This window comes from Genypterus blacodes, unplaced genomic scaffold (genome assembly GCF_046128005.1).
Source record: "Genypterus blacodes isolate CSIRO-AG114 ecotype Tasmania unplaced genomic scaffold, CSIRO-AGI_Gbla_v1 ptg000057l_1, whole genome shotgun sequence".
Classification (NCBI taxonomy): Eukaryota; Metazoa; Chordata; class Actinopteri; order Ophidiiformes; family Ophidiidae; genus Genypterus; species Genypterus blacodes.
The window spans coordinates 1,429,956-1,454,224 of record NW_027466869.1 but is presented as its reverse complement, the minus strand read 5'-3'; the positions used below and the strand labels follow the sequence as shown (position 1 = coordinate 1,454,224).

At 44.8% G+C, this 24,269-nt stretch overlaps 1 protein-coding gene across 2 annotated transcripts in view; it reads left to right on the top strand.

Moving 5' to 3' along the window:
• LOC143002579 (transmembrane protein 65-like) overlaps positions 1 to 21,994 on the top strand; it is a 28,655-nt gene extending 6,661 nt beyond the window's left edge. For both annotated transcript variants that reach the window (XM_076152744.1, XM_076152743.1), the window contains exons 3-8: positions 6,994 to 7,038; positions 9,397 to 9,464; positions 10,375 to 10,429; positions 15,551 to 15,593; positions 19,401 to 19,506; positions 20,224 to 21,994. In XM_076152744.1, coding sequence (XP_076008859.1) covers positions 6,994 to 7,038; positions 9,397 to 9,464; positions 10,375 to 10,429; positions 15,551 to 15,593; positions 19,401 to 19,506; positions 20,224 to 20,388 — 482 coding nt within the window. In that variant the 3' untranslated portion in view covers positions 20,389 to 21,994. The remainder of the gene's footprint in view (positions 1 to 6,993; positions 7,039 to 9,396; positions 9,465 to 10,374; positions 10,430 to 15,550; positions 15,594 to 19,400; positions 19,507 to 20,223) is intronic.
• Positions 21,995 to 24,269: the final 2,275 nt, after the last annotated feature.

Here is a 24,269-nt window from a genome sequence, read left to right as displayed (position 1 = left end):
AAAAGCACATATAATGGAGCCTTATACAAGCACACAATCAATCAGGAATCAATAGGATTGACCTGTTGCATAAGCGCAGTATGAGGCATAATGAAGGTCTGCTGTTATGGATAAACTTATTGCAATGTGTGCCCATTTCAATTGGATGAAGGTGCGCGTGTGTGTAATGATTGTAAAAGTTTATTTGTTGTCTGAATTCCCGTTTTAAAAGTGCATATTAGCATATTACTGAGTGGAATTCTCTCCAAGATGGCTTCTCACAAGCCTGCTGGAGTGTGAGAGGAGATAAAAGGGAGGCAATTTTTCTTCACTGCACAGAGAAGATGAGGTGACGGTAATTGGAAAGACAGGAGAGCAGAGGAGGAGCAATAAAAAAGGGAATTGTGTCGACGCTTTTATGACTTTGTTTTGTTTATCATCTCCGTAATCTCCAGAGCACCAAATCTCAGGGCAACATCAAAGTCCCACTTTGTACGCGGTGACAAATGACGCAGTTATGATTGTGAAACATTCTTCTCCCGCCTCTTCTTTATCTACCCTGGAAGCATGATGAGGATGAGGATGATGAGGATGATGATGGAGGCTTGATAGACGTGACGAATGCGGTCTCCTCAATTCAGACTTTAATTTCATTCTTGACGCCGAAAGCAGAAGCCAGATCCTCCCGCCGACATTGACATGACCGCTTAGGAAAGAGCAAAAAGGAGATTAACCCTTTCAGTTCTTCATTCTGCCTCGGCTCATAATGCTGTGGAGGCGTGGGTGGGTGTGCGTGTGCGCAGGCGTGTGTGTGTGAGCTCCCCTAACCCCATAAAAGTAGTGATCCTACTAACTCTCCAGTGGATGTGTGTTTATTTGAAATTCTTCCTGTAATTCCTGGACAGAACACACACCATTCATCACACTCATTACACTGCTGACACTGTGTGTGTGTTTATTGAGTTCCGTTTGCTGCCAGCCATTAATATCAAATCAGCAGAGTTGGCCTCTCGGTGTGCCAGCTAGACACTTCTTGACTGGAAACTTTACAGCGTAGCAATCTGTAACATTGGCAGTCCAGCTTATTTGGCTGCCATGCCTCAAAAGAAACCACCTTTGTCTCAGTTTTGGAGTTTGGTTAAGCTTCTTATTCATCTCTTTTTATGAATGAATAGAGTCTGTCGCTCCTGTGAAACAATGACAGATGGAGCGAATCGTAAATCAACTTACTCCGGCACCTCAGAAGCTAATGCTATCTTATTATGCAGACCAGGCTGCCTGTGAAATTCAAGGAGATCCGGGTGATGAGCAGGTCGTGAGGGACTTAATGTATGAACACACACACACACACACACACACACACACACACACACACACACACACACACACACACACACACACATTTTCCTCTTCAGCTTCTATTTTTCTCTCTCTCTCTCTCTCTCTCTCTCTCTCTCTCTCTCTCTCTCTCTCTCTCTCTCTCTCTCTCGCTTTGTCATTTCTCCTTGGTTTCACATTCACCGTGGCTTGCAGCATCCACGAGGCTAAAGTCAGCACCTGAGAGTTCATACTGAGGATAATATGACTCCCTGCTCTGGGTGCTTAACAGTGTGGCAAGTTACAATTTAACCAAAATTCCATAGTTAAAGAAGGTAGATACTCTTGATTCCTAGACCCAGTTCATAATAAAACGAATGAATTACATAACAAGTTCATAATAATTCTTCCTTTTCCTGATTCCTTTCCTGATTGTTGTGTTTTCAACTCAAAGCCAAATCCAAGGCCTGCAAGTTGGTGGGTCAAACATGGAATATCTGTAGCACAGGAGACATGCAGCAAACAGGAGAGCCTGTGTAAGAATCCCAGCTATCACTTAAGAATAGATGCCATGTATAAGCACTCCTGAGTACTGGAAACAACCTCCTACATTATTGAGGTAGGAGTTTAAAATAGAGTGTGATATTTTGTAGTCTTAAGACTCCTGTTTGTATTTTATTAGGTTACAGGAAGTTTGTTCTTATGCTTTATGCGTTTCAGACACGATGCATGTTGGTGGCTGATTCAGATTCTCATATGCGATGCTCCAGTAATGGGAAAGTTCCAAGCGGATGCTCCAGAGCCTCGATCAAATAGAGCTCCGGGTTGCTTCTGCTTGCTAAAATGTGGGAAAAAGTTTCTTCTTCTTTATTTACAGAAAATGCATCACCTTTTATCCCTGGCTACAAAATGTTCTTGTAACATTCGGTCATAATCATCCAAATTACATTACAAACATCCTGAGTGGAACACAAGCCCAAAATTTGACATTAAAGTGAGAACTCTTTCATTCATTATTCATTTTCCATTTCTTGGGTCGAAACTTTTAACTCATCCCATAATTGGAATCCTTCAGGCGGGATATCCAGTGTGTTTGCTCTCGCTGTGTTTGAGTGTCTGCCGGTTATTTTGTTCAATTATAAACCTTGAGCGTGTCGTTCTACTTCCTCCCTTCCCGTCTCTTGTGGTTTGCTATTTGTCGGTCGGTGTATCAAGGAATTTGCAGTTGGTATTTGTGCGTTAGGGTTTTGTGTTCCGGGTCCTTCCGAGCTTCTTAATTGGCACAGTGGGAACAGACGGATGGATGGATCTGCTGTATTTGCCTCTCTGTTACAAAGAGACCGCTGAACCCCCACGGGAGAGATTCTTCGCTGAAATGTAGTTTTCCGGGGTGTCAGGCGTCGCTGCTTTGTACTTTGTTTCTGCAGGTATATGTTTATTTCCTTTTTACATTGAAGCTGCTCGTTATTTCCTCTCTCAGATGAAGAACGCTTCAAAGTTGTGATCTGTCATTCAAAAAAGTCCCCCAGCAGAAGTATAGGAACAGATGATCCTTCACAATAGCTTTCATATGCAAATCATCCAGCAGCAATTTTTTCTCGCTGAAATTCGTCCTATTCTTAAGGACAAACATTCAACTTCATTCAGGTCATTAAAACTTCCTGCCTTCATAATGATTACATAATAGCATTCCTCCATGTTCCAGATATAAATTACAGGTAATCCGAGTTTAAGGAGAGGCCCCCAGCTGGGGTTAATATGGTTTAAAATGATTAGAAGCTGATTTATAATTGCTTCGTTCAGGTGTGTACACAGTATTTGGACAGTTAAACTTCAAGGTTATTTCATAAAATGCTAAATAAAGTGGTATTTGAGCCATAGAAAAACGCATTTAGCGCCACTCTAAGTAACTGTTTGCTTCTAAAGTGAACATAAACCCTCTAAATGGCAGCAAAAAATGTATTTGGACCAGATTTGATAGTCAGACTTAGTGGAGCATCTCCCTCGTTAATGTGATGAGCTACACCTGTGCTCACACCTGTGGCTGCTTTGTCCGCAGTTGAGTTTGTTGTGCAAAAGCTCAAAGAGGAAGGATTGGGACTGAAGGCGCAGAAAGAAGAAAGACCTGCAGCAGATCGGACCACATAACTGTGAGGGAAATCAAGAGGCGAGAAACAGCAGCTGAGATTCTTACAGAGATCGATGAGGATTAACAGATAACAAGTCGGCTCACAGATGATTAAAAATAAGAGCAGCGAGTACCGAAACAGAGGGAGAGAGGAAGAAATGATAAGAAGGATTGGATTAGATTTGCAGAACTTGCACTAAGGGTACGGTAAAGCAAGGAGGAGGGAACGGCAAAGATGGGGCTGTTTCTCACACAATGGTGGAGGTGAACTTGTATTGATTGATGGGATTAACAGCAATCAATTCTTACTCATACAGAGGAATTTTGGATGCAAACCTAAAAGAATCAGCCAAAATATGCCATTTGTTGTGTTGTGCCGTTTGTGAAATATATACAGTATATTCATACAATATTCTATTGTGCACTTTCATTAATGCTGATTTCCATCCAATTCAGGTTTTTGCAGGCTGTTAGGGAGCATTAACTTTATTGCCTTTATCAGTACATCAGAGTAGTAACCAAAGCTTCAACATGCCTGTGCCAGTGTGACTGCAGTTCAGTATAAAAGATTAGTTGAGTTGTTATGGCGGTGTGCTGGTGTAATGGCACAGGGTCTGTTCCATCTTTCCTTTCCATTTGTCTTCATTTCTTGTATAATGATGATTGCGCTCGCCGGGTTGGCCCATATTGTGTGTGTGTGTGTGTGTGTGTGTGTGTGTGTGTGTGTGTGTGTGTGTGTGTGTGTAATTTCCGTATAGGCAAAGCTCTGCATCTGTGCACTCAATGAATGGCTGGAGGCATTTAACGCTGCCGAACTGTATTGATCTGACACACCCACACACACACACAAATGCTTCCACACCAGCTGATGAAAACAAAAAGATGCTTCTTAGTCTGCATTTGCTTAACACACACGCACTCATGCTGCATTGTACTGCCGTCCTTTTAGCTCTGCTGTGAAAAATGACCCTCAACATTTAATGGATTCTGCTGCATTTGCATTAAAGACGCGCAGATTAGAATCTGAGGGATAACTCGGCTGCAGCTTTCTTCAGAGTTACCACCCGTTCACACACACTCACACACACACATGCTACTGCACTGGCACCAAGAGGGAAAGTCTGCATGAAGCCATTTGTCCAGGCAAAACAATGGCAGGAAGGTACAAGAAAAGCTAAAGTGTAACGCAGCAGAGCATGAACAAGATACAAAACAAAAGAATAGATATGAGGCTAGAACCTAGAAAATAAAGACAGTAAGGGTCCAGCTGCATCAATAACATGAAATCATAAATGAAACTTCCTCAATTGCAGCACAAACATGTAATTACAGAACAACCTGCATGGAAAAGCATCTCCATGTGTTCAGCTTAGTCTGCATTTTGGCCTCAATCACAGAAATCCTGCATGTGTGAGGATTTGCCTTTGCTGATGCAGCAGCGATTGGCGCCCAACCATCACGTTTTCTGTTTAGGCGTAAACTCGGCCATTAGCAGGAGCGAGACATAGGTTGTACGGGTGAGTCTGGAGGGAAGGTAAGAAAGGAGGAGACTTGAACGGAGGCAGAAGTTGCTCCTACTGTAGTAACTGCGGCATCAATGCTCCTCCATCACTGCTCATTCAATGCTTTTCGCCTTTTTATCTGTTGAGATTGAATTCTTAAGGCGTCGGCTCTGGGGCGCCATATAATGCAATCAATACAATACAGAGGAGAGTAGAAGAGGCAGGAGCGATGGAGAGGAGCGTCCACTATCATCACTCTAATAAAGCCTAGACGTGGCCCTGGGGGGTTCGGAGGAGAGGAGCCGGAGGGGATTCTGTTAGTCTGTAATGGAGTCTGATCACGTGCCCGGACTGTGACTCATCTGGACTCATTCTACTTAGAAAACAAGACGAAATTTGACACAAACACGGCCCTGCAAGTTTGGGCCAATTACAACAAACATGAATGGTGGGACAGATTAGATGATGTCATTGATCACAGGCAATTGCACCGTATCTGCTCTCTGCTAAATGGACCAAGAACCCATGATGACAGCCTGTAGATAGAACTCAGTATCCAGAATAAAGGGAAGATTGTTTAATTATCTGTTAGTTGCTGGAGGCTCATACAAGAGGCGACCTTCTCCATTAATCCATGTAAACATCAATTACAAGTTGCCATTATGGTGCTTATCGTCTCTCTCGCTGTAAATCTCAGGACTTGAACAAATCGCTACTGAGTGAACGCATCATTATTCCATATTCAGATTCCATGTTTGTCTGTTGCTGTATGATGGACACCTGTGGTGCGTTTATGGGTTCATGACTGCAGTTGTTGCAGCAATTAATGGCCGACGTGCACAGGAGGATCATTTTGCAGCGATTAATTAAACCCAGCAACAGTCCCTGAATGAGTGATGAGCGGAGGGAAGTTTGTTGAGCGTTATAATGGGCGTCGCCATCCATCTTCTCAGGTTAGATCAGGATCCGCCGCCTTTTCTTTACGGCTTTTGTGGCGGTGAAACCCGATAAGAGGTGGAAGCGTAATGGCTCTCATGGGTAAGAGATGAATCAAACGTCCTTTATATGAGAATATTGCAACAGAGGAAGTTAAGGAGGAAAGAAATGATTCAGGACACCGGCAGATGCAAGAGGTCACAGTGTGTGTGTGTGTGTGTCCGTCCGCATTATTTGTGCTGTAGTGCCGTCTGTTGTGTCAGCAACATGAGATGGTCGAAGGAGGAAGTCGGTAACATGATCCTGAGGAGGAGGACGAGGGAGGAAGAGTATGGGAGAGGTGGCGCTTGTAGTGTGGTGGAGTCCTAATGGGATTTTCTCGCATTTACAGTCCCACTGTGCAGAAGTGTGTGTAGCGTGTGTGTGTGTGTGTGTCCGTCTGGGTGTAGTAATAGAGGCAGATTCCATTGAGACCCCTGCTGCCTGCCTCATCACTGAGAACAAACTGCTCCCGTCTGGTTCTTTCCCCTTGGAGAGACGGCAGTGTAACACCTGTAGCTGATGGAACAGACTTCATTATGTGGGACCACGATTCCATCACATCACTTGGAACAAATCCCAGATCCTAAATTTAAAACTCCACAGATTTCCTCTTCGGCATTCAGGGTAGCATCATTACAAATCTTGATGAATGCAGTGAAGTAGTAGAGCACAGTGACAAAGGTTAGAAAGGGTTGCGTAAGAATCTCCTTTCTTTTCCTCTGTGCTTGTTTAACACACACACACACACACACACACACACACACACACACACACACACTAATTACAATCACGTCTCTTATGAGGCCTGATTGGCAGCGGTCTTCACATTTCTGCCGTCACATTTATCTCTCCTCCGCGTCTCACTCTGGGGAGGTGAGAACCAGACAGAAGCTCACCGCCTCCTCTCCCTCTTCCACACTCCTCATCCCCTGTTATCGTTTTCGCCCTTTTACTTTCATTCCTTCATTGGTTTTGGTCTCCTAAAGGCCTCGGCAGATCCCCGCCGTGCCACTGAAGAGCTGCCTGACATTTATGGGCCGACACTGTGTGTACGTTTTATAATGTGGCCTTTCTCTTTTGCTCTTACAGGGCAGTTGGAAATTGCACCACCAACCTCAGACGAGTTGAGATATGGTAAGATGTGTGTTTGTCTGTTTGTGTTTGTGTAAATGATGATCTACTGTAACCTTAGCACTAATTAACTATATGTATTCAACTTATATTTCCGATCACACACACCTAATCGCGGTCCCGGTGGTGCAGGGGTTAATTTGTCAATGCCGGTTAGACTTTGCAGCAGCGGTTAGTGACAGCCCGGGTCGACAGCAGGTGCTAATTGAATGTCACTACTAGGTGATGTCAAGATAATGGAGGATCAGGTCTGTAATAACACGAAAAAGCAGATCAAAGCTGTTTTGTTAACATGGCTGCTGCTTCCTCTACACTTATCTACGGAACCATTCCAAGCATCGCACTTCTGCAAATTCCTGTTATTACTTGTAGTGCGAACTCGGAACGCAGACACAAACTGGCATAGACAAATGAAAAGGCTTCAAGGGTGGAGGCTGGGGATAGCAGACCTGTGAGCTGTGGCCAAAGAGAGGAAGGAAACGGCGAGCGAGGAATCTAAGACTTTTCAATAACACTGGAAAAGTGTCCGGTGAGAGGCCTGAAGCGTCGGCAACCACAGTGAGCTGACGAAACTATCAGGCCAAGAGACGTTCAAGAGCCCGGGCAGATACGCTGTGGGATGATGAGCTTGGTGCGAGACAGTTGTGTGTACGTGTGTTCGTGTGTGTGTGTTCAATCAGCCAGGAACCAGGCGATTGAGGGAAGGACTTCTACGCCTGCGCCACACAATCGCACACACTCACACTCAGGCACACAGTAAAACTAGAGGTACAGCTGTAACCATGACGATTCCACCACCAATCAATTTGTGTCCATTATTTTCACACCCTTAAGTTAACACAAGCTTTTCAAACGGGACTACAGAGTACAAAGAATGTAGCATCTCAATCAAGGACAGTTGAATCCTCACCTTAACAATCCACCTATCGCGGTGCGTTCAGGCGTCTTTACGTTTTCCTGCCAACAATGAAGTCAGAAAACAGATCCAATCTAAGCTCCAAGACTCGGATTCACTGTGTCTTCATCAGCAATTGCAGGTAGGCGTGGGCTGCTGGTAGTTCAGATACAAAACACAAACACAAACATGCTTTATCCTATTAGGAAAGCACCACAAATTAATTATTGCAACATTTTAAAGCATTCATCATCTGTTGCGTAAAGGTTGTAACACATACCACAGTGCAAAGACAACACTGTCACAGAGTCCCACTGTACAGGAACATACTGTACAACCAACAGGCCTGTGTGCTCTCAAGCCACTGCCAACAGAAGGTCACACACACATATCCGCTCCTCGCACACGAGCGCCCACACACCCACACACACACATGCGCCAAAGAGCCGAGGCAGACATGCTGTAACGTGGCTAATATCCCCTTCAGTTTGTCTTTCCTCCTCACGTACGAGGGAGGGTTCCGACGGGCACGGAACGTCGCCGGAGAAACGGGCTCTCGCTCTCTCAGATGAGACTTTCACGGAAAACCATGAGGGGGAAAAAAGAATCCATTTAATCTTTCACTTTTTATGAATGTGGAATCTTAAACTCCGTATTAAAGTCTGTTCAGACACTGTTGGGGCAAGAAAAGCTATTTTTACTTCACGTGGCCTTAGAGTGGGTTTAAATAAAGTGTTTGGTATCTACAGTATTGAGTGTTGGAGCTGTGAGAGGCCCATAGAGCCAGATTAGACAGAAGCTGAATGAAGGCTCCCTCCAGAGTAAGGATGATGGATAAAGACTGGAGTGCGAGTGTGCGTCGGTGCTGATCAGTCAAATGTTGGGCTCAGGCTGGCTGAAGCGTCCTTGGGCAGTGGGATGACATTTACACACTGACGCGCGTCGTCACAGCTCCAGTATCCGCACGGTGATGTCACAGCTGAGATCCAATCCATGAAAGAAATAAGGCTTGCGTCGGAATTCTGCTTTCTGATTTACATCCATTATAGTTTGTATGATCTTTGAACGATATAGATTCATATCCTGCTGCTTTTCTTTGAGGGTATCTTATATGTCATAATAGATGGAGAAATATTGATGTGGCAATTTATTTCTTCTTCTCTTTCTACACATAGATTTTCTGTGGCGGCGGTTTTCCCCATTTTGTGACCACGCTTACAAGACGATCCAAACTATAACAAAAAAAATGTTATGTCAATGTGGATCAATAACTTAATTAACTCTTTTGTGTTTTGCTTGTATCGTTGGTTTTCTTCCCATTTCTGCACCGCAAAGCAGGAATACCCAGTTATCACTAATTGGTTGTTATTTATTAATTGCACATCATTCTTAGTCCTATCCTATCTTCTCGTTTCATTGTGCCTGTTGGTGATTAATAAAAGGTTTGTTTCCGTTTTTCGTCTCAGTTCTGCTGCACAACGCCATCCCGTTTGTTGGATTTGGATTCCTGGATAACTGCATCATGATCGTAGCTGTAAGTCTGCTCTTTGATTTCCACCGCCATCAGAATAACACAGCGCACACAACGGTGTTATTCTCTTCTCCGCTCTCTCTCTCTCTCTCTGTCCTTTTCTTCCTCTCTGTTAATCCGCCGCGTGTGCGTCATCGTATCCATTCTTTAGTCTGTGTGAAGTTCTTCTGTAAAGTCTGAACCCAGTGGGACTGAAAGAATAAGCAACCAGAGATATTTGAGGTCCGTTAATTCAAAGGCTGCACACCGCAGGGTGGTGGGGGTTCTTCATACACAGATGAATTCCAATGAGGCCTGTAAGGGAGGGGAGAGTAACAAAAAAGTTGAGAATATACATGAATATAAATGTTGTAAGCTTAATGAGGTCATAATAAAGCAACACCACCACCATACTGCTGTTTTGCCTAGAGGGCGTTTTGCAAAAATGTCATCATCAAAACAGGGAATAGTTTCACTTGTGGTCTGTATGTTTGTCAAAAGTAAAAGTGCTGATTCTTTTTCTTTAAATACGATTCAGCTAAAGTCTAAAGTACTTAAAGGGGGAGACTTTAAGGAGCTTTGAGTGTCTGTCAAAGCTGAGAAACTCAGGAACAGCCTGTGGTTGGACGCTTGTGATCATTTTACTTGGTTTAAAGTTTTACAGAAATCGCTCCATGGCTATAAGTTAGAAAGAAAGACAGAAAAAGAGACAGCAATGAGACAAACTGAAATAAGGCATATCTATATGTACTGTATATCTAACTACAGACGTGCAGCTTCATCCTTATTGGACATCAAAACCTGAATGTTTTACAAAAAGTACCTTCTGTGTGTCTGCAGCAAGAGGAAAGACGGATGTTGGGTAGATTGAGTGAAATGCATTCTGTAATCTCTCTCTCTCCCCCCTCTGTGTTTGTGTGTGTGTGTTCCTTAGGGCACACAGATCGAGTTATCCATCGGCGTGGTCTTGGGCATTTCCACGATGGCAGGTGAGCAAGTTTGATGCAGCAGCTGACTTTGCTGTTTTGTTTTGTCTGTCTTATGTTTTGAATAAAAAATGTTTTCAAGAGAATTCCCTCCACAAAGCTATTCAATGTGAAGACTTGAATTTCTTCCATTAGTTTAGTTAATTAGCCAAGTGTGTGTTCACGTTAAAATGAGTCCCTGGCTGCATTTCTGGCAGAATCACTCAGGTAGACGTGAGATTTGTAATAAAAAAGAAAACGCCACTGAAGCAAAGTTCAAATGTCAAGTGAACAATGAATCTCCAGACTTGACGTTTCTAAATGTGGTTTCGACAGCTCAGCCTGCAGCGTCTCTCTGGAGTCTCACTCTCACGTCTGCTTCCTAATTAAAGCGATGTCACGCCAAATCACACCGGTGCCCCCCCCTGTTCATTTTGAAAAAGGAGAGAAAGGTGGAAGCTTAAACGATAAGCTCACAGTGCGACCGCGGCCGTGACACGAAAGCGGGAAGATGGAATGAGACGGAAGGAGGAACAGATTGAAAGAGGGAGAGATGGGCGTAGATAATGGACATGTCATAAATATGCTAATGATTTTTGCACCAGCAGGCCGATATTCATTTGGCTCCACCAGGAACATTTGCATTTCAGCGTTACACCGTGTTCCTACTGTCAGTCTCTGGTAAGAACACGGAGCTTTGATAGAGAGAGTTTGAGGACTTAAGAGCTCTGAAGTCGTCCTTGTTTACGTTTTTTAGTATTCAGCCTAAATGTTTCCTAGTTTCTAATCAGTTTTTTGAAAAGTTTCCAGGTTTGACGCTCCTCCCTCTCATCCCTGGAACGCTTCAACCATAACTAAGATGAACCCCCAGATTTAATAATAATATAAAAACTTAATTACCGAACAGCTGCTGAATACCCAGTGTCAGAATGAACCATCAATAATAGTTGGAACAAAGAGTTAAAGATGCCAAACTGTGACTTTATAGAGTTAAGTTCAGTTCATTTAGACACGCAAACTGTGAAACTGTGATGTTAAACTATCTTATTGACTGTTTCTTCTTCTATCACTTTGTTTTTGCCTTTGCCGCATCCTGATCCGTGTCCTGCTGATCCTCTGAAGTAAACACAAATACTGAGGGATGAACGGTGACATAAAGGAGTTTGAGCACAGCGGGCCCTCCTGCATCTGCTTCGCCGCTTGTCTTTGTGTGGTTTTCTTGTTGCCGCCGACGATGAAAGTGGTTAATTTTGGCCTTTTTCACCTCAGACACACGCAGCCGGAATGATAAGAACATCAGAAACGAATCCCCTGCTTTAACGTAAGAAATGGAGACTTTTAGCTCCACTTCACAAGGAATTTGAGAGCTGAGAAGCAGGGAGGGTTCAGATCTATCATTAGTTTAATCTACGATCTGAAGTACTCGACGAGGGCTCTGCTTGATCTTGATCTTATCCAATCACTCCCAACCCCGGTTCTTCTTTTAAATCCGGAAATACAGGGATTTGTTCGTTTTCTCTCGAACCACTTGTCAGAATGGACGATTGGCATTTTGATCAAAACCAAAGGAGGCATGTGGAGATGTAAAAAAGAAAGGGGAGCTGTCCAGGTTATCGTCGGTGTGTGTATTAGCTGTGTGACAGGCGCAGACTGTTATCTCCATGCCCAGAGAGATTTTAAATCCAAGTGTGACACTGAGCTCTGACTGCACAAATCAGCCTGAAATGAGCCAGGAGAGGAAACGTATATGAAAGCGCCCAAGAGCCCCTTAAGACAAACACACACTTTTTTCTTCTTCCTTTTCCAACGTCAGCCCACTTTGCAACAGCCGCCGCTGCGTTCGCTCAGCAGTCGTGCTCATTTCTCATTCGAGCCTCTTGTCTGACATTTGGGTTTATGCAAATGGCGGTTGCGCGGCGGTTTCTCCTCCAGTCTGGGGTAATGTAGCGCTCGCGTCGAGGCTGCAGTCAGCGTCACCCATCAAGTGTGCGGTTGGAGGCGAGTGTGCGTCAGCTGGCTGCAGCCGAAGATGCCAGTGGATGAATGTGTATAATAAGGAATGGTAATGATGAGGTAATGAGGCACAAAGTATTGAGGGTTAACTCTGAAAATGACTCCGCTCCATCCAAACACACGGCCGTCTGGATCCAGATATCATAGATAGCAAAGCAAAGCACACAAGTTTGCAAAATTAATGATTCATCGCTCATATTGTGCAATTATTCGCAATTTGTAACCCAGACACATATGTCCTCTGATCTCTGCGTCTCTGGTTGGATCAGGAACCAGACGGTGTGTAACCTCTCCATCTCTCACACATACATGCATGTATGTACAGTATGCGTGTGCTCAATCACACCTAGACACCAATCCAGCACATTTCTCATCCAGGCTGCAGTCTCTCCCTCTCTGCTTATTAACTGAGCCGTGCAGACGTTGCTGTGAAGCTCATTTAGACTCACACAGACTCGCAGGGAAGTCTAGAATGTTCTGTTCTCCTCGCTGAAATGTGTGTGTGTGCGTGTGTTTGCCAGGCAGGATACAAATGCCATGACAGATAGTCTTTGAATATAAAGTGTTGTCATAAGTCAGCAGAAGGAGCACAGAGGAGCTGTGTGGAGGTGTGTGTGTGTGTTTGTGTGTCTGCTGATAGGGATTCACATCAGGACAATAGCAAACCCACAGGGACATGCAGCCTCACCTTGTTAAGGGCAGAGATGAGGTTTGTAACTGCACTGTGTATAATAGATAGTGTGTATAGAGTGAGAGGGATGGAGGCAATGAATTTAACTCTTGCAGTTATAGAAAGGAAAGAGGTGTGAATGGATGGAGAGAATGGGAGAGGAAGAAGGAGATGATTAAGGGAATTAAGAATGAGGGAAATCTTAACATTATTGTATGGGCTTATCTTTCAACTTAACTGTGGCCTCAATTCACCTCCTCTCCTCTCCTCTCCTCCCTGAATCACTTGTTCTCTCTGGATGCACTGCGAGGCTCTTTACTGCTCGGTGTGCAGTGTAAAAATGTCCGCTCCGTCGTAATCTACATCCCCTCTCAGAGAGCGCCAAGAGCACGCTTCAAATCACTTTCCCGCCGTGTGTGAGAGTGCCTTTGTGTGTGTCCCTCTGTGAGAGTGTGTGTGTGTGTGTGTGTTTGTTTTTACTTGATTACATTATTCACCAGCCTGTGGGTTTGCGGATGGAATTAGATGTGGATAGCAGGCTGAGTTAAGACCAGACAGCCGACCTGAGCTGTAATTACATTTAAACGGCTTGTCCCACATAATCAAACTGGACCGGGCTCTCCATTACTTCCTCCGCCCCCTCCAGGTCTTAACTGAGGCGCCATCAATGATCGCAGACGTACATTTCATCACCTCATCTGCATCCTAATGTTCCACTATGGAGACAGTCAAGGCTTTGGCCCTGTGGTGTTGACCTCTGAGTAACTGTGGATGCAAATCCTATTGATTTAGCATTTTCGTGTGGAGCTTAAAGCAACAGAGCCAATCACTCTGAGGCAGCGGGGGCGGCGGCGCTCTAAACTTGGGGAAATCGAATTCTTAACTCAGGACAAATATACATTTTGACCTTCAACAGCATTTTTCTTCCACAGCTGAAACAAAGTGAAACGCTCGGAGGACTTAATTTGTCTTTTAGGCACTAAACTGTCGCACCCTGTAGCACAAATACACAGAAGAATACACTGATTAAGGATTAGTAGAGTTAGAGAAAGGAATATGAATGATTAGAAATTAATAGAAAGGAATTTAACAGCAAAGAGTAACACAATGTAGCGACTAAGCACTGAGTTGAGCAAGAGAAACAATCATTTTACACAAAATTCCGTGACAATTCTATGCTTTTTGTATAAACAAAACTCACCATTGAATTACTTTACAGAGAATGAATGCCTGATCTTATTATCTGAGCTTTACATCGTTAGCAGCTACTCTGTATACGCCCACACACACACCCACACACACACACTGTAGTATGAACAGCCATGCCTACTCACTGCTGTGTTTTGCCCTGAGAAGCAGATCAATCAGCATCCCCCGATCGATCGATACTTTAAACACGTCTTCCGTTTGTCTTGTAGAGTGAGAAAGTGCGATGAAGAGCTTCCCAGATGGCCGAGAGTTCATCCTCCCCATCGCAGCCAGACACAAACAACAGCTTATTAACACTGATGCTGTTGTTCCGGCAGGCGGCGAGGATTCTGCTTTAAAAGTTCAGGCCCTTGGACCCGGTGACACACACACACACACACAGTAAACAACACTTTTCTTCTTCGTCTTCTTCCTCTTCTCCTCCTCAGCTAATTAGGCCGGTGGGCCGGTGGATGCGGGTGCAGGTCCTGTGGGTGATTTATCAAAGCTGTGAGCAGGCAGAAGAACTCCAAACTAACTTTCTCTGGCCAAAGTTTTGCTTGATCGTGCACCGTGTTGTTTCGGGCCTCGTCGCCATGGTCACCGGAAACTCCAAACTGCGGCTCGGACAGATTGCAGCTCTTTGTAGAGGAGACAGTGCTGCTTTGTTTGCGTCCCCTCTGGGTTTCTGTATCAGACCATACAAGAATTCAAAGCTCTGTCGCCGTCTGTGTTGCTCCACCTGCTGACAGAACACGGGAAATATCCAGAGGGGGGGATGGGTGAGATAATGGAGGTCAGACGCTCACCCTCGTCTCATTAGTCATTCCACTGTGTCCTCTTCCTCTGCCTCTTCTCCTTGGTGCTTTTCCCTTGGGCCGATTCCCCCCGACAGTCATCTTAAGTGCTGCTCTATTTCTCTGGTCATGCAGACGTCAAACAAATGATCTAATAAATGACGCAGAGGATTTACAAGACTGGATTGGAGGTGCCGATCCGCACGATGCTTCAGCCGGTGCCAGAGTTTTGTTTTTACCTGAATTGGGATCTCCACAGGTTGATTTTGGTCTCAGCTAAGTGGTGATGTCATTCATTCATCCGCACTTCATTCATAACATTTCAGAGACAAATTACAATAGAGGGATCTTTTTTATATTATCATTCAGTCTGTAGGGAATGGGAGGATACGTTGCCACGACAACAGAGTAATTTTCTCTTCTGCACGAACTACAATTTTTAAAGTCTCCTTGTAATCTTTGTGTGTCTCTCTACAGCCGCCGCCCTCGGGAACCTGGTGTCAGATCTCGCCGGACTTGGGTAAGAATGGCACACACATACACACACACATACACACACACACACACACACACACACACACGTTTCATTTCCTTTATTAACTTCCTTTCATAGGGAAACACACCCATTTTCAATAGTGAATCAAAAGCACCATTCAGAGTCAAAGGTTACAAGAACTTAAAACAGTTACAAACACAAAATGAGTAATAAATGAGATAAATAGAGTAAGGTAGATCAAAGTAGAGCAAAGCAATTGTAAGAAAGTGCGCAAATTCTGTCTGTCAGCCTCTAATTGTCCACCTTTTGAGAACAAATTTAAGGCTGCTGTGGCGTAGTTGAGATGGAATTGAGACTGAAAGGAATGATTGGATCTGACCAACTGAGGCTCATATATAATAACTTATATAATGCATACATACATAACCAGAATCATACTGTGTGTGGTCCAATGAAAGCACATTTAGGAAGCCGATTACTTCGCTTGCTCTCAGACGATGTCACAGGTTTTCCCTATTTCAGCAGGTGATTAATGATCCGTTCACTTCAGTGCCCTCTAGTGGCCACAGGGACTCAAAGCAGCTGTCAGACTAACCTGCTTAATGGGCTCCGCCACAATCGTGTCCCTCAACTACCGCATGTACACGGAGTTGTCAATGCAGGAGCCGATCTTAAATCAGCTCCCTGTTGAAGTAAACAGAACATTACCGGGGTTCTGCTTTGATAAACAAACCATAAAGGCCGACAAGAGACCGAAGATGGAGATGGATCTTCACTTAGACAACCTGCAGCGTCTGTGTTCATCATCACATCACAGCCGGATCACAGCCGGATCACAGGGATTTTCATTTTCAAATACGGTCTGTGCGTATTAAACGATGCCAATACTGTTTGGGAGTTAAACCGGCGAGTCAGCGGCTGAGCAGGCGGCTCTGTAGATGGATTATTGATGTTGCGGTTGAACTCTTTTTCCCTGCGACCCGTGTTGTCCAAAATAAATCAGTCCCCCGTCTGTCAGCCCTCTAACTGGATCCTGCCTCTGCACCCACAAACCCACGCCTTTCATCCATGGTTTCCTCTGTTTGACTGGCATCAAACCGTTTCATACCTTTAGTCACGGCATAATACCACCAATGTTTACGAGTTAAGTATCATTTTCATGCTTTTTCATGTGATTGAACAGCACTGATGGATGCAGCTGTCATGTTATATCCTTAGTCATTCCCATCGCAGGGGTTGTTTGTAAATCCTCCCACTCCACGTCTGCTCCTCTCACCAAGGAGACAGTGATGGAGTTCTGATTCCGTTTCCCATATGTGTGTGTGTGTGTGTACGTGTGAGAATATGTGTGCGACAGAGGGGTTTGCAGTGTGTGTGTGTTTGCATTTGGTGAGAGTTTGTGTTGTAGTTTCTGGTGTATGAGGCTCATGCTTGGGAGAGGTTTCCCTGTGTGTGTGTGTGTGTTTTGACAGATGTAGCAAACCACTATTATTGAAGGCTGTGCTTTAGCTCGTGAGTCATTCCGACCGTTACAACCTCTGGCCCAGCTGCGTCTCAGCTGCTGTCGGCTTCTCGTCGGCGCCTCGCTGTGCATCGGTGTCTTTCTGAGGTTTAAGTGGACAAACAGAAATCCAAAACACAGAGCGGAGAACACAAAGCTTTACACCGCAGAGGACCAAAGCAGCCAACAAACACTCACACACTTGCAGGTTTGCAGAAATAACTGGCAACCTTGCATATTCTGTTCATCAACACCTGGGATTCTCCTGGGATCTCCACATACACACACCTGCAGCAAATGAATGAAATGTCCGGATGATAATAACGACACCATTCCCTCATATTCGTCTGTTAGCTTTGCTGTTGTCCTGAGTTACCAGCGACCATCTTTGCTGCAGTTTTCACCAAATGTGATTTTCCACACATGATAAGATGTTTGGATTAAGATGATTGGATTTGTCGTGGCGCTTGGTGCTGCCAGCCGCTCACACACTCCACTACCGTGTCCAATCCTGCTTCTTCTTCTTTTTCTTCCTTTTCTCCCTTTTGTATCACTTCACCAAACTGTTTTACTTTCTGCTGCAGACCTTTGTTGCCGTTGCCAAAATTTGCTTTTGTAATATGATGACTGTGGGAGGTGAGAGAGTGTGTGTGTGTGATGTGTGCAGCCTTGGGTTTGTAGCACACACGCATACAAAATATATGTTTGTGTGTGTGTACGGTATTATTTGATGGGTTTTATCTGTTATTCTATTAATCAGAATGCATGACTTTGACACACACACACACACACACACACACACACACACACACACACACCTCTGGATCCATTCACACACCAGTGCCTTCACCTCACTCAACCTCAGCCACACTCAGTATCCTTTCGTAGCTTCCAAACACACACACACACACTCCTGCTCTCTATCTCATAATAACCTCACCCGACTCCTCCAGCTGCACCTTACTTTCGTGAGCACCCAAGCGAGGAGCTGACGGCGGGAAAATACCGACTCCACTCCCTCACGCCGGATCTGCTGGAGCCACGTCGCTGTCACTCAGATCGGACCGCACAGCGGCGATGCAACGCGCCAGTGCTGTCACAGGAAAAGCTCAGCTGCAGTTTCTACGCTTTATTCAATATATTGGGTTTGGAACGCAGCCCGTCTCCACTTTTGGGTCCAGATAGAGCGAGTTAGAGCAGAAACAGAGCAGCTCTAACCAGCTCTACACTTAAACACTCACTCTGATGCTCTCAGCGTCTCTCGCCAGCACGTCCAAGTGATCAGATTGATGACAATAGACGAAGACAATTGAGGACAAATAGGAGCATTTTCTATAGAATGTAACAAAAGGCCTCATTCATCATCCAAACATATATTGAGATGATGAATGGTGAATTTGTTGACCTTACAGTTCTATTACTCTGCTTACAATCTGTCCCTGTCATGCCATCTGTACTGTATAACAGTGGTATCCTCCCCCCTACACACACACACACACACACACAATCTGTCATGAGCACTGATGTTTGACACCCCGCTGGTTTATGACAGGTGGCAGCACCAGAGAAGCAGACTGGAGCGCTCCATCCGATGATTTGTTTTCTTTTCTGTTCTTATCGATTTACTTTTGTTCGTTCGGCGTCGCTGCGCAGGGTGGGAAAGAGCCGGGGTGAATGGATCTGGATCTGAATCTGATGGGGGGGACGAGCGCCAGGAGGAGGGAATCATGTGAAACTGAAACAAATGAAACATGAGCAAATGTGAATCATACCATCAGCCCCAAAGCTCCGACAGATTGTGTGTGTGTGTGTGTGTGTGTGTGTGTGTGATATGTGTTTGATTTCATGTCAGTTTAATAATATGTACCTAATATTTCCTTTAAAGTCCTTATCCTTTGTTTCCGTCTCGTGACATATAATGGTAGTCGGGTGTAATAACAGCAGCTTGGTGAACAAAAACTCCCATAATTCTGTGCAAAAAAAAAAGTCACGGGGAGGCGACGTCACTCTTTGAATTTACCCAAACAAATCCACAACTTCATATCATATAAACTAAATACAAACTTAGCATTTGTAAGGGTAATTGTGCTCGTTTCTCACATTAGCAATGCTAGAAAAAGATGTAAATGCTGCCCCCTACTGGGCATTAGTGGAACACACAACCGCTTCCTTCTACATCGTCTCGTGACACGGGAATGATTTATGGCAAGTGTGTGTGGGGGAAAAAATAGCTCTTCTCCTTAAAGGGTCAGTGAGGAGAAGTGACGTCTCCGTAGCAACTCTCTTCCTCTCTCAGTATGATGGAATGTGTGATTCTCCCCTCCGTGCAGGCTGGCAGGCTACGTGGAGGCCCTGGCGTCTCGGCTGGGAATGCGGATCCCGGACCTGTGTCCAAAGCAGGCCGACATGTGGCAGACCAGAGTCAGCGCTCACTCGGTCGGTACCAACACACTACGCTGAAGCCTCACACTCACACACTGACTCACACACTCTCTCTCTCTCTCCCTTCCAGAGCGATAAAGCTAACGTAGGTGTCTGAGTCTCACTACAAATACTTTTTCCTCTGGTTCATTTCTGGTGTTAAACCTCTCGAACATGAACACAGCTCTGACTTTTCCACAGTGTTAGACAGCAGTTCCAGTCTCTCTGCGTGGCGCCCTTTGAGTCGCTTACACGCCACGCAACAACATTACAACCGAACAGCTTAATATGCCGCGACTGGCGAAACGTGAAATGTCATTAGTTTCAGCAATTAGTCAGGCGCCGAAAGGTCACGTCAGTTATTATGACGCGCGGCGCTTTCGGGGCTGCCAAGAGGTGTTTTGTTATTCGTTTGTTGGGTTAAGACACGTAGAAAGCGTGTCAAAGTGAGGGGAAATCAATGTGTCAGAGTCAGAATACCTGGATCCTGGTGTTCAAGCATGTAGTCTGGTGTCCGTGGTAATGGGTTAAAAGATTAGTGCAGGGGAGGAATGACAAAGCAGGCTGCTGTGTTGTTTCAGTGACGCTGAGACCAAATAGCGGTAAATGTTCAATCACAATGGATTTAACAAAATGAGGGAAATGACTGAAGTCTGAGGGAGAAGCTGATGCCGAGCTGGAACGTTGTCCTTGAAACCTCCCTGTGCTTCTTCCCTCCCCTCCTGTGCGCAGGGTAAAGCCATCGGTGTGGGGATCGGCTGCATCCTCGGCATGTTTCCCCTCCTCTTCTTCAAGGACGACGAGAAGAAAGACGGGAAGGAGGAGGCGAAGGACGAGGCGCCGACGCAGACGCAGACGCAGACGGACTCGGCCGCCACAGAGAGCAGCAAAAACTGAGGCGGCCCGAGGCAAACACCCGGAGTCCATTAGAATACTTTGCACTGGGATTGATTGGCTTTGCCCGCCGGTGGAGTGGAGTGTGTGTGGATATGTCACTGAATCTAATCACCGGGCACTTTAGCAAGGCTCAGTCAAACTAGAGGAAGGTATTCTGAGGAGGACATTATTTGATTTCAGACTATGAACCCTGTACACGGGGACGTGGACGTCTTTTGAAGAGACGAGAGACGGATCAATCACCAGGCTGCTGCTGCTGCTGCTGCTGCTGCTGCGGCTGCTCCACATTCCTCATTTCTGACCCACACAGGCTGAAACACATGAAACTCCACTCTGAGTCTGTGGGACCAAACAGGAAAAGAACACGTAGGTGGTACTTGGTGGGGTGGTTGTTGTTTGTGTTGTTGTTGTTGTGTGGGAGTTGAGTGGGTGAAGGCTCCTGTCAAGTACTTTTAGAAGACGAGTTGCACCTAACTGAGCTCACTCAGGATATTTGTAACGTCTTACATGGACTTTAAGAGGTTTGAGGTTTAAGTTGAAGTTATGGATCACAGATAGATGAAGTTGAATCAGACTGATATGAAGAAGCACGTCGTCATAGCACAGCACGGTAAAGCTCTCCCCTGTTTCCCCCTGATCGTCACGTGGAAGCGAACACGTTGCATATTAAGACTCTATTAGCTACTCTTCAGTGTAACAAGCATGTCTGTCTACTCTTTGACGAGTCTCCCCGAGTCTCACCAAGTCCTCGCGGCGGCTTTGTAATTTGCGTCAGAGGTCGATCTCCCTCCCACAGAGCGACAGAGCGAGGAAAACAAAAAAAGTAATCAGCCTCAGCCACAACTCGGTGGAACAAACAGAGGAGACGGAGACGTTAAATACCAAGACTGAACTCCCCTCCTTCCCTTCCTTCCCTCCCTCCCCCCCAGAGACACATCCCAGCTCCCACATCATTAACTGACCTGCTGCTGCCTCCCCGCTCCAAAATGATTAATCTGGCTGCACCGGCCCTCCGCTCCACTTTATTAGCGAGCGGAGGAAGACCTGTCTGCTTCCTCCAAATCAACACGTTAGCAGCAGCGTGACACCTTCCCTCCTTCCTTCCTTCCTCCCTTTGTTTGTTTCACTCTACTGCCCTCCATTGGTCAGATTTATGAAATGCCAGAAGAGGAGTTCAGCTTCTCTCTCTCTCCGCTCCGCCACCTGTACTTCATCACTTATTTGCTCTTCCTCTTCAGTAATCCTTTGCTTTAATTCATCATTTACTCTGTTATTAATTATCGCGCTTATTTTTCAATATCCATTCCTCAGCCTGGGCCTCGGTCTTAACTCGGCGGCCGCTGCTTTAATTTGTCCTTTTTGCAGAGTTGTTTATTTGTTGTTTGTTTAGGAGTAAGCATCACTCAGTTGTGTTTCCTGTAGGGATATATAATAACGTAGACTTGATATTTGACAGCACAAAAACAACCTTTGAATCTATTTTCAGTGTTCTGCAGCAAGAAGGACATTTCAACCAACGCACCTGACCCGAACCACACACACACACACACACACACACACACACACACACACACACACACACACACACACACACACACACACACAATTAACTACTTATTTATTATATGGGTACCAGTGAAAATATGAAGAAGAATCAAATATATTTATGTAGTTAGAATTCTATGATCTGGTTGTTTGAGCTCTACTTTGCATGCACTGCTAATATAAAGAAACTCTATTGTACATGTTTACTTTGTAATAATGAAGTCTAGTCTGTTATGAAGATGATACGTTAGAGTAAAGAGAAAGTATTTCAGGCTGGATTCAAACCAACACAAAAAAAGTTCAGATCTGATATTTTTTTATACCCAAACTATTCATCGATCCATCCGTTCATTCTCTCGCCCTGCGTATCCCACTGAGGGAGAGGCAGGGTGCATCCTGGGAAGTTACCCCCGGGGCAGCCATTTTACAGTTTCACCTATTTCACCCCAAATTCGAATTTGGTCTAAGCTGGATCTGAACCCATGCTGGAGTAAACTAGTAGTGTGGCACCGGGGCGCCTGGATCAACTGGAAATCTGTGGGAATTCTGTTATTGTGTCAAATTATTCCAAAAATAAAACCAGATTCATCAAGAAAACAGATTTTTCTCTCTTAATTACATTTTTGTTGTTACATGTTGTTCTATGTGGGTGTGAGGAACTTTCCACACTCATACTCAGCACACACACACACACACACACACACACATGGTGACTGGTTGGAGAGATGGAATTGATCATAGCACAAGACAGCAAGAGAGACAGACCTTCCTCAGTGCATCCTCACTGAGGCGTGGACAGTAGATTGGAGCAAAGTGACTGGAGACCCCGACGAGCTGAGGAATGCTGATGGGAAAATGTGTTTATAGTAATAGAAGCAATATGACTTTCTGCACTGCATCATTAAACATCCCGCTTTTATTATTAGCTTTTGGCTTTACTGCAGTGCAAGTTATAAATGCTTTGATTCACTTGGCCCTGTTGTGTCTCTTAGTAGGATATCGCAGAAACTACTTGTGGATTTCAGTGAAACTTGTGAGTATTTGTCTTGAATTTCTAAACTGTCAAGTCGTAGAAGTTTTGGTCCCATTTTCCTCCGTTTTTTCTGCACCTCCTCCTCCAATTTGGGATCTAGCAATTTGGGATTTAGCACTTTGAGATTGTTTTTAACTATGAAAAGTGCTCTACAAATAAAATGTATTATTATTATTATTATCTATTGTCACAAAGGTTTACATGTAGAATGTCGGGACCCAATCTGGACTAAGGTTCCATCTTAGTTTTTTGATATTCCTTATGATTTCGCTAAAATTGGCTACCAAAGTTGAGTGGGTGTGAGTCACTCTGTGCACACACACTACTCCTGCAAGAAGAGAGACATAAATCGACCTGATGGGGGAGCTGTAACAACAAATTAGTGTTTTAAAGCTGTAGTAGTGTGGAAGCCTTTCCTGGCTGCTTTCTTGCCCCTTCTTACCTCTATATGAAATCTAAAAGGCGTCTGGATCCATGTTTGCTTCATCCAATCCGTCAGTCCGTCACAGCAGTCAGTCACTCCACCTGCACTCAAAGTGAGAGGTGCAAAGTACGCAAAAAAGTGCTGCTGCCAATCAAAAAGATGAATGTCGATTTCTATAAATACATATGAAGTTTAATACTGAGCCAAGGCTAAACCTGATTCAGGTCAAGCGGCTGCAGTAACCTGAGCCGAGGAGCAGCCACGACTACATTCTAGTTGTGTTGTTAGTTGGTCCCATTTCCTTGTTTCCCCCTGGTTTTCATTAGTTGCCTGCACACACAGGCATGTGTGTATCAGAGGGGAGCAGAAGGCGACACATGGGACGGACAGGTAGCCACTCTGAGAGCATCATGGGGGATTGAACAGCTTGGGGCGTGTGTTGCATCGACATTGACACACCAATACTGCGGTAGACAACAAAAAAAACATCCACAACAACTTCAGCTTCTGTGTTCCTTTATTTACTACTCAAAATATTCACACATAATATCCACAATACTAAAACGGAGGAAGGGGTAAACATACATACACACACACATACATACACACAGGCAATGCACCTGATCACACATACTGTGCAAAAACACATACAAAAGTATTAATATTACAAATCAGTGGTAAGTCATTCAAATAGCTGCATGTTTGGATACACATTCAGAACCGTTAGAGAAATGTACCGCTCAATGTTCATGTCCCTGCGTTTAAAACACACACATGATCAACATGCACAGTACCTTTGATCGCAACTAATCCAAAAGGTTACGACCCGCGTATAGTAACCGCGTCCCGGCCCACGTCGGTTACTATGGGCGACGTCTC